The sequence below is a fragment of the Buceros rhinoceros genome, unplaced genomic scaffold (assembly GCF_000710305.1).
Source record: "Buceros rhinoceros silvestris isolate BGI_N320 unplaced genomic scaffold, ASM71030v1 scaffold20253, whole genome shotgun sequence".
NCBI lineage: Eukaryota > Metazoa > Chordata > Aves > Bucerotiformes > Bucerotidae > Buceros > Buceros rhinoceros.
Genome location: NW_010405789.1, coordinates 23,341 through 34,028, shown reverse-complemented (window position 1 = coordinate 34,028; position 10,688 = coordinate 23,341). Strand labels below are relative to the sequence as shown.

The 10,688-nt window shown below is 44.5% G+C and overlaps 1 protein-coding gene across 1 annotated transcript; it reads left to right on the top strand.

Moving 5' to 3' along the window:
* The first annotated feature begins 925 nt into the window (after positions 1-925).
* TCP11L1 (t-complex 11, testis-specific-like 1) lies at positions 926-10,688 on the top strand. Its single transcript, XM_010133870.1, has 10 exons — positions 926-1,079; positions 3,151-3,156; positions 3,785-3,911; positions 6,145-6,265; positions 6,818-7,038; positions 8,073-8,209; positions 8,651-8,847; positions 9,215-9,396; positions 10,067-10,239; positions 10,453-10,688. Exons 1-10 carry the CDS (start codon positions 926-928, stop codon positions 10,686-10,688), a joined length of 1,554 nt encoding a protein of 517 aa, XP_010132172.1.

Sequence of the window (10,688 nt, the reverse complement as noted above, 5' to 3'; positions counted from 1 at the left end):
GTTTTCTTTACTAGGATAGAAATAACACTGTGCTGTGGTCAAGCATTCCGTGTTGTTGTGTATCCCGCACATCTAGCGCGACGATGATCCTGAGTCATTGCTGTAGAACAAAACCGTTTCTTATATGCCTTGAGCTTTCCAGCTGTCCTGTAGAATCACACTGACACAATTAATTTAAGCACTGATGGAGCGGGGTTGGTTTTTACAGCTGCTGTATGAAAGTAAAAAATTCTCAGTGCTGCATTTCACATTTCTGTGCTGTTGTTGGCTCCTGCTCCATCCTCTTCCGTGCAGTCTTAGACACTGCAAGTGTTTTTTCCATGTAGCTGTGAGCTTGTTTCTTTCCAATTTTAGAGGTAGGTGTGGTGTGATAGGAGGTGAAAGAGGAAGTTGTTTTCTTGGGAGCTGCCTGACTCTTCCCAGACTTCCACTTCACAGAACATCCAGGTTATTTACTTGAGTTAGAGCTGCCCTATGCTCTCTCACACATTTTTGTAAAATTGAAGTCTGAACAGTAGCTTTCTCTATGACAGAGAGTTTTCAGTGGTAAGATGTGCAAATTACTTCCTTTTATGAAATCAGTGAAGATAATGCTTCTCTAATGGTCCCATTTCCAGTGTAACTTCGGGTATGCTGCAGGTATCTGTGATGTAATATAAATATTAATTGGTATCTAACGTTTGATAGGCTAATATTTTAGGTACTATAACTATGTTCTTTACCTTTTTTGTAAGCAATGATCTTGATATTTTATACATAAATTATGACTGTTGCATGGAATGAAAATATGGGAGTAGAAATTTATATTAATTTATCTCTAGTCTTTTTCCTACTTCTTAATGTTTTGGGATGACTCAGAGCGAAAACTTTATTCATTCCCTTTTTCATCTTTTTTTTTGCTTTTTCTGAAAAGAACCAGCTGAAAATGTCTCAGAATTCTGACAAGCCACATTCAGGTGAAGATAAGTTGAGTGGTTCAGAGGATGGTCAAGAGGAGAGCTTGGACAATCCGGATCAGTCTATCAGGAAACGAGTACGGCAGAATGCTCCAGTGTCACATGGAGGTGATACACTCAAGTGTAAGCAAAACTGCTTTATAAGAACCAAGAAAAGTCACTTCTGTAACTTTTCGCTGGGGACAGTCCTCATGTTTTATAGCATTCTGTGCAAGTTCAACTGTTTTGCCATTAAGTATTGTGTGACCCCGATCATTTGCGTTGAAACTGTCTGTAACGCTGATCTCCCCGTTTTGTTTTAGTACTTAATTGTACAAGTAACCCTGTTGCTGTGAGAAGCGTTTCTCTGAACTACCTTTGCGTGCCGGCACTCGGGGGAAGGGTAAGCGCTGCCCCAGTGCCTGGCTAACCGCTGCTGCTGCGTGCGTTGTCAGCTGAACCTTCTGGATCGCTGCAGCCTGTTTCTGCTGCAGGACAAGGAAGGCTCTTACCAACAAGGGTCCTGTCACCCCCTCCCAGTGCAGATGGAAGGTTGTGTATTTGATCCTAATGCTGCCTCCCGTGTCAAGGACTGCATATTTTAAGTTTATGCCTAGGGCATATATTTTTTTGTCATTCTGCTCTTAGCATGAGGAGCTGGATGCAGTATGGCTCTCATTGTTTCTGGCAAATCTATAGATAAAAGCAAGGGGAAGTTTCTGGTCCCAAGGATTTAGTTCAAAGAGGCAGAACTGCTCAGATAACTAGTTCTGAATTTCCGTAGAGAGTCTCTCAGCATGTAACAGTTTGTTGCCTTCTTATTTTTCAACAAACAATTTTGTTTGTTATTACTGGAGGTTTAGTGCTGTGTTTAGTGTCATGTTACAGACAGGAGGTGTTCTGAGGGCATTTATCTTCCTATGTCTTACTGGTTGCCTGATAGGAAACGTGTTGTATGTATGGAGAGAGGCAACGAACACTTGAAAGTAAAATGCGTGGCACACTCTTGCACTGCCTTGTTCGACAGAGAAGTCGTTGGTCTCAAGCCCTCTCCTTCTGTAAGGGAGGAGATGTAATATGGGAATGAAGTGATGTGATTTAAGAGCATTCGGTAAGTGAGAGTCTTGGCTTTTAGCGCATCCGCTGCCAAAGTGAAGTCATTTGGCAGTTGGACAAGAGCACTCTCATTCAGCTGTGAACTGTGCTGTTCTGCTGGTTCTTCTCAGAATATTGATCCTTGTGGTGTTGCCAGAGTCACTGCGCGAGACAAAGCTCCAGGCAGGTGGAAATCAGGGTTTAGGAGGGCTGCGTGAAAAAGAGCAAGATACTAATGAGACATTAGCACACTGGAACCGTGCTGTATACGCTTGGAACAGCTCCGAATGCAGCCATGGGATGGACAGGTCCTTTTGAAGGACTTTTCTGTGTTATAGCTCAAGTCCAATCACACGGGATTATTGAATGAGGCAGACGTGGTAGTTTGCTTAAAGCATACCTTGGTGAGCCCAGTCTGTGAAGATCCCCGGTTGGTTTCTTTTATTCTGGGAATTAGTATGCTGCTCCTGTGCCTGGACTGTGCTTGAAGGGACTGAACCACAGAGAGGAATCGATCCGTTAGGGCAGTGCTCTTGTGGCTCTTTTCCCCTCCTGAGCTCCACTAGGCGTTTTCTGGAGGAGCTGGGATGAACCTTGCCATTCTTGTCTGCCTCACCTGAGGACACTAGTGATGTACCTGCCTCCTTTTCCTCAAATAGCTGGGCCAGGGAAGAGCTGTGGTGCTTCTCCTAACTTTTGGCAAGGCGGCGCAGGGTGCTCATGTGCATTGCTCGCACTGATGCTAGCACAGCGGGGAGGAATCTTCACCAAAAAGAAGCAGTGGCAACAGGTTTCAGCTGGCTTCAGTGGGAATGGGATTACTCCCCTAACCAGCACAGCATCTTCGCTGCCTTTATGTTGATTTGTTTTTAGGGCTGTGACACTTCCTGCACTACAGCAATGCCATAATGTCCAGGAGTCCAGAACAATTAGGAGTCGCAATTCCTAGTGCATCCAGGGAGCCAATTAAGTTTTCTTAAACTGTTCTGTCCCTCTTCTGCCTTCTGGGTTTCTACAGTCAGTCACCACCTTTGTCTCCTGCCTGATGAAAACTGGCCTGTTTTTTTCAGGTTTGGCGCTTCCTCCTACTCACTTGTATGCCCCAGGGCCCGGTGTGAAGCTGCTCGTCCATCCTTGTCGGTCCCGAGCGCCTGCCAGAGGAAGAGTCTTAGGCAGCAGTGCTGGGACTTTGTTGCTTGGATGGTGGCCCCTGGTGAAAAAAAGAGTTTGGATAAGTGCAGGTTGCACTGGGAGTAGTGAGAATAATTAGCTACTAGTGTATTATTGCTTAGTGTTAACGGTGGTTTGTTTGCCAACTGCTTTAGAGGCAAAGTCACTTCCTTGAAAAAAATAGAATTGAAATAACGTCTGCACAATAAGTGGGGGAATGGTGAAAATACCAGTGTTTTTAGAGATTTCTGCCTGCAGTGTGGAGAAGGATGCTAAGATGCTATTGAGGAGTTCTAAAGAAGTGGAAGTTTTTGGTTTTATTTTTTAAAAGAGCTTGATAGAACTTGGAAGCAATAGACATATGGAGCCCAGCATATCAGCTGGGGTTCACTCCTTTGTTTACTGTAATACCACCAGTAAAGAAAGGAGTGTCATCCCCCAGCTGGGAGCGGAAGGAGAATCTTCAGATCATGCTGTCTTTTGACCCTCCATACTGTCAGGAAGGCAGAAAGAGTCCGAAAGTATTAATAGACTCTTTTCCACAGACTATATAGATTAAACTGACAGTTTAATTTGTGTTGCAGCTCTTCGGCCTGTGTCCATAGAAGAGCTGATGGAAACAGCTAAGGGAGTAACCAACATGGCATTAGCACACGAAATCGTTGTTAATGGAGACTTCCAGATAAAACCGGCTGAATTACCAGAACACAGGTAAGATTGCTACCAAACAGATAAATGAAATTTGCATTTGTAGAGCTGCAGAACAGCTCTAGTGCATCGGTAAAGGCTCTGGCTAGTGTCTTGACTGGCAGGGCCTGGCAGGAAAGGGCATGAGAACAAGGTGGTAAGCATGAGTTCTGCTTCCCCAGAAGTGTGTGTGCGTGAAAGGTGAACACTTTGAAGTAGTTGTTCTGGCACGTGTGGTGCAAATTCCCATGTGGTGATGTAGCTGTCGGTGTCCCCTTGGCCCAGGAGTCTGAGTTTGCAGTCTTCTGAACACCCAAGTCTAGCTGCAGATGCAGGAAGTGCTTTTCGCATCTTCTAAGCTTTCACTGCCTGTGGGAGTAAGATGAAACTCTTACAATTTTAGCTTTTTCTGCCTGTTTCCTCAGGGATTTTCTGGGAGGAGGTTGCTGTGTTTTATTAGGTTAGTCCTTGCTCCTTTTAGGTTTGAACTCTTCCTTCTCTGTCAGACCTACAGTAATTCTATTCCCTGCTGCGAGGGGAGAGGGAGAGCAGAAGCCCTGCTGTCTGGTCGCATATTGGCCAGTGTGGCTGACCCAGCCCTATCTGCAGATGCTTTGTCTGCTGTTCCTGTTTCTTTCGCACACAGAGATGTGTCTGACGGTGTGTTTCCTGGGTTGGTTTGTGAAAGCGAATGCTTTGTTCATGGCAGGAACTTGGTCGCCACTGGAGGCAGTGTGGTCTGTAGGTGTCTGCGTTTGCGAGAGAGAGACCCCAGAGCACATTACCTCCACTGGTGCTGCAGGAGAATATGCTACAGATGGCACTTAGAAGACTGGCCCTGGTTGTCCTCTATAGAAATTGGTCATATCGAGACAAAAGATCCAATGTCCCTCTCTGCCAAAACATGGGGAGTGTGGTTCCTGTTAGCGTTAGTAATGAGAGGACATTGCTTGGAACTGGGATTGTCCCTGGCTGAAGGCAGTAATGGGAACAGTCTCACCTGGCCAATCGCTGTCCTCTAGCTCTGACACCAGCAGATTATACCAGTGGTGTTTTACTGACAGCTGTGGAGTGCTAAACAACAGTGGCCAAAGAAAGTGTGTTCATGTTGTAAAATACACTGGGCCTCGTGGTCCCAGCGGGGATTGCCTCTCAGTAAGGGTTGAACGGAGCGGATGAGGGTCTTTGCTGTACTTTGTTCTCTTCTCTCAGCTTCTGAGTTGGCAGGAGTCACGGCCTCCTTCAATGCTGAGGACGAACATTTAACTGAGCTGGCAAATGACAATAGAGCTCTGTTGTCCATCGAGACTCATATATTTTAGAGCTCAAGTAGTGATTTGATCTGTCTTCTCAGCACCACATGTCAGTGTATCCCTTGTCTGTCAGACCCAGGCGGAGTGGGGTCTGTCCCATCCAGCCCTCCTTTGTTGCCTCCTTGCAGGCTACGTGCAGGTCACATGTGGCCCCTGGAACTGGGACCTGTCTCTGGCCTGCCTCTCAAGCAAGCGTGTGGAACGTACAGGGTGTAACAGGAACTGCCACAGGGTGTAAGTGCCCCTGGGTGCTGCCTGAGCCCTGGGAACCTGCCGACTGTTGTGGGCATTCCTTGAGCGTGCGTGTACACGTGAGCGATTTTATGTCTTCAGAGTTGAAGCCAAACCTGGTGTGAACAGGAGCCTGCCTGCTGGGGAGGAGTAGCCGGCAGGGCTCTGAATGAGGACGTGGTACTGTAGCAGTGGGAGTCGTTTCGTTTTCCACACAAACTTCATCTCAGAGTGGTTCCAGTATTTATGTGTTGAAATGCAGAAACTTTTGTGTCAGGAAAGTTACTCCATTTCTGTTAGGTTTTCTTCATAAATTTTACTTAGTGGAATTGCATTTACTGAGTGAGGCTTTTGAAAGGAACGTGAATACTGTCTTTTGAGGACAAGCTGTAACTTTTGTGAATCTTTTTTTCTTCCAGTTGTTTGTTTAGAGGTACCCTATGACAGATACAGTCAAGGATTTTAATTTGTAGTTGCCTTTGCTTGCAGGAAGCCCTTTATTAGGATATAAACCATTCCAAATCCTATGTCCAGTTTTTCTTGCTTTTCTGAGTAGCTCACAATGACAGATCTCTTCTCTGTTCATCATCATATATTCATTATTACATTATGTTCATATTATTATACGCTGTTCTTCAGGAGCTGCAGGTTATCTTTGTAAGGTGTTGCAGAGACAAGTTTTGTTGTTTTTAACTGCTCATATTTACCCACAGCTTAGAAAAAAAAGTCAGAGATATTGTGCATAAAGCTTTCTGGGATTGTCTGGAAGCTCAGCTGAAGGAAGATCCACCAACATATGACCATGCAATTAAACTACTGGGAGAAATTAAAGAGGTAGGATGATGTGATACCAAGCTAAATTCTTGAATTTGAGTAGCTGCATTGATATGTGTGAGCAAAAGTGCTTGAAGTTCGGCTTTTCATAAAGGACTCTCTCGAACTTTTTCATTACTTTATCACTTGTGAACATATAAAAGTTGTATAACCCCAGGGGGGAAATTTGAATGTAAAAACAAATGCAAAACCATGCAGGATGATTAAAAGGTAGGTAATGCTGGTGTCGTAATTCCAAGCTTCCTTCATGTTACAACAGTGGTATTAGTTACAGAATCAAGGAGATGCCCCAACACTGGGCTGACAGAAACAAGCATCATAGTCTTAAGTATGATCTGTACTACAGAGTATTTACCACTTAGTAACTTCACGTTGTACAGAATGAGATGAAACATTTGGAGCTTGTGAATGGTTGGTTAAAAAAAAAAACCGAAAAGAATCCACTTGCAAAGGACCAATTAGTTTAAATAAAAAGTGGTACAATAACTGTTATTGATGCTTGTAGTCCTTGATATATGGAACTAACGTACTGTTAAAAACTTTCCATTTCAGAATCTTCTGTCTTTCTTGTTGCCTGGTCATACGAGACTGAGAAGCCAGATTACAGAAGTTCTTGATCTGGATTTGATAAAACAGGAGGCAGAGAATGGGGCCCTTGATATTTCCAAGTTGGTTGAATTTGTTATTGGGATGATGGGGACTCTCTGCGCTCCAGCTCGAGATGAAGAAATTAAAAAACTGAAAGATATTCATGAAATAGTTCCTCTGTTCAGGTACTGAAATGGTATTTATTAGTCATGTTGAGATGTGGGAGGAGGTTCCAGCAAGGCAACCTGCAAATCTTGTCTAAAAAGAGAGTGATAGGGAAAGGGATAGAGTTGTGTGTAGGGGAGAGATGCTGCAGAAGTCTATAACAAGGACCATCTTTGTTCTGGTGAATTGGAGTATTTGGCTCCTGGGTGTCACTGAGGGACATTTTCTTACATGTCAGATGCCTGTAAGCCTTACGATAGCAGGTGAATAGTCAGTTTGTACCAGATTTAGTATCAAGAGCAGAAGGGGAAGAAAAGCAAGCAGGAGCATAGGAAAAAATATTATTGTTCTCCAACCAGTTCATCCTTTCCCTCTAATAAGAGCTCTCCTTACCCCACCCCGCCCTGCCCCACCCGCTGTAAATGTCCGTGCCGTTCTGAGAGGAGCGTACATGCCACATCTGGGAGCACAGAGGCTTCTGCTGTCACCATGCTCTCAGCTGGACAGCTCAAGGTCTCAGTAGTTAGACTAAACATTGTTAACCTTGTTTTCAATTTGGTGAGCTTCCAAGAGTTCAGGATGGACTTGGTGGAAGTATCACTGCCAGGAATTAGGTTCCTTTGAAATCAAAGTGTTTTTCTTTGGTGTGGTGGTTTTTTGGGTTTTTTCTCCCTGGGTCTGATTATTCACTTCCCCTGAGGTCGGCCTTATAGGCTGCCAACAGAGCTGGTGTGCAAGCTTGGAAACCCAGCTGTCTTTTTATTCAACGTACAATACTGCACATCCGGGGAAGAAGGATCTAGTAAAGTTAATTCCATGGAGGCATTTTTACAGGAGAGCAAGATTTATTTCCTGCGTGGAAGAGGCACAGGCATGCGTGTACGTGCTTGCTCAAGCTTTCTCTCTGTCTCGTGCTCTCAGATTCTTAAGCACACTGTTGATGTTTCCCATGCATGTTTTTGCTCTTTCCTTAAGACAATCTGTAATGAATTTTGTCAGTAGTACCTCTTCAGCACCTGCAGCCTTGAATAACTTTTTCTGTTTGTTTGTTTAGAGCAATTTTCTCTGTGTTAGACCTAATGAAAATGGATATGGCAAACTTCGCTGTCAGTAGTATTAGGCCAAAATTAATGCAGCAGTCTGCTGAATATGAAAGAAGGAAGTTTCAGGAGTTTCTTGAGAAACAGCCAAGTATGACTTTGTTCTTTCTTTCTTTCTCCCCTCTGACCTCCCAGTAAACTGCGTGTCTTTCCTTGTAGATCATAAAAAGAAATCAGATTTCTCTATAAGTTCTAGAATTCATGTGGTAAATGACAGCTTGTGCCACAAAATCGTGGTGTGAAAAATCCTGCCGACCAGCAGCTCTGTACTTAGTACACTGGAGTTCACCTTAATTTCAGTACAGCGTAGGGCATGATTACCATCACCTCACCGCCAGTTTCCTGTCGCTGTGTGGTTTTAATTTCATTGTAGATGTTCTGCTTAATGCAGTAAATGAAATGCATGTCAGTATGATACCATGGGTATTAGTAATAGTAACTAATGGGATTATTTGGAAATTCCTGGTGGAAAAACCTAATTTTGATAAGGAATTTTCTTAACGTGATTTTTTTTTTTCCCCTGCTCTTCCAGATTCTTTAGACCTTGTCACAAAGTGGTTGCAAGAAGCAGCAGATGATCTTGCAAAGCTGAGCTGTAAAATGTTGCCTCCCCACTGTAGTAGTGATGGTGCCACTGGTGGAGCTTCTGCCTTGTGCTCCACAGCTGTACAGAATCAGGCCTATCTGAAGCTCCTGAAGTGGGATCACGTTAACAGGCCTTTTCCAGAAGTAGGTATTTTCCAGAAGAATTTATTCCTGTGCTTGTTCTGCTTTTCTATTTCTGGGATGTAACGGAAGCTGTTTGGATTGGATAGTAGATTGGATTTGTAGCCTTACAACAAGCACAACACTAAAACATTTATCTCTTGCTTGAGAGCTCTTGTAGCTCTTTGGTAGCTTATTTTTGTTATTGAAACTTTCTTAGTTGGAAAAGAGGAGTTAATTCTTCTCATTTACTCGCCTGATACTTGCCTGCTGAGCATGTGTTGCTCTTCCTGTGTCTTATCTCCACGGCTGTGGATAGTAGGCATGACAGTGTCACTTCACAGCCCAGCACACCGGCTTGATTCCGTGCCGGCTTCCTTGTTCCTCGCAGACAGTGCTGATGGACCAGACCCGCTTTCAGGAAATGCAGCTGGAGCTGGAGCAGCTCCTCCTGGCTGGGACCATCCTTCTGATCACGTTCAGCGCAGCAGGCTCGGCACTCGTCGATGTGCCTGGATTTGCTGAGAAAATCAAAACCATTGTCAAGGTGCTGCTGACAGGAATACATCTTCCGTGAGTATGGAACAGTCCCGGTCACTCAGAGGCAGGGGTAATTTGCTTTTCACTCTAGCAAAAAATCAGTCTAAGCCTCTCTCGGGCTCTGGGCTGCAGAACATGGAAAGGAAGTCGGCTTTTCATGGAAGAGGGCTTTTTATGAGCCCCAGGTAAGTATTTTTATTCAGCTTGCTCAGACAGAACTCTTTCCTTGCTGCTGTTTTCTGATATGTACCTGCTTCTTTTCTGAGAGTATGTTTTTTGCCTGGTGGGTGTGTGTGAGTGCAAGCAGCTAACCCCCCTCACAGCTTGGGCCACGCTGCCTGGAGAATATGAGCGTGGTACAGTGAGCGGCGTGCAGATTTGGATTGATTGCTCTGCGTGGTGGGGGCTGGTCACTGTTCTTTGCATTAGACGGGGCTGCTGTGCAGGAAGGTCAGCTTTCTCGTGTGCGGATCGTTCAGGCTGGAAATCTTTGATGCTATCCTTCCTCCTTTCTCTGTACCTCACCTTTATTTTTCCTGTATATAGCAAGTGTATCATTCTTTATAGTTCTGGCTTTATCTAGATTATGCCTCTTCTATTACATTTGATAAATAAGGCAACTAGAATGAGACGGTTTCTGTGTAAGAGGTGAGGAAGTGAATAACTGACGTAGCTCAGTGACGCTGTGCTGCCCCTTCTCTAGGTCCTTTAACCTGCAGGAAGCTTTGGCTACCATCGGTGAAAAGGTGTGTGCTGAGGTTAACAGCTGCCTTTCCCAGCACGGGTTTACACCCTTCTCAGCGCAGAGAGAGACTGTACTTAAAGGACAAATCCAAGCAGTGGCCAGTCCGGATAACACCATTTGCAAGCTCATAGGTATGTGTTAACGAAACTGCTCTGTTCTGACGTGGCTGCTCGTCTGTCTCTGCGGAGCTGCTGGTGGCATGTTGTGCGAGGTTTCTCCTTTAATCGAGGTCAAATACTTGTTTACTGTGTTCAGGCTTTTCTGTGGTTTATGTGAGACTACACTATTTCTAACTGACTGCCTCGTTTGAAAACAAACCAAAACCCTTGGTCCAATTTTTCCAGATTCTCGAATTCAGAAGTTTCTGGAGAATTATCTTGCATCTAGTCACCAGAAATCATTACCTGCTGTTCCTGGAGGACTAGGCCCCATTCAGAGAGAGCTGGAAGAGATTGCTGTCAAGTTTGTTCGTCTCGTCAACTACAACAAAATGGTCTTCAGCCCTTACTATGATGCAGTCCTGGGCAAAATACTGACTAAGGAAGAATCCCAACTCGTAGGGAAGCCAGAAGAACCATAA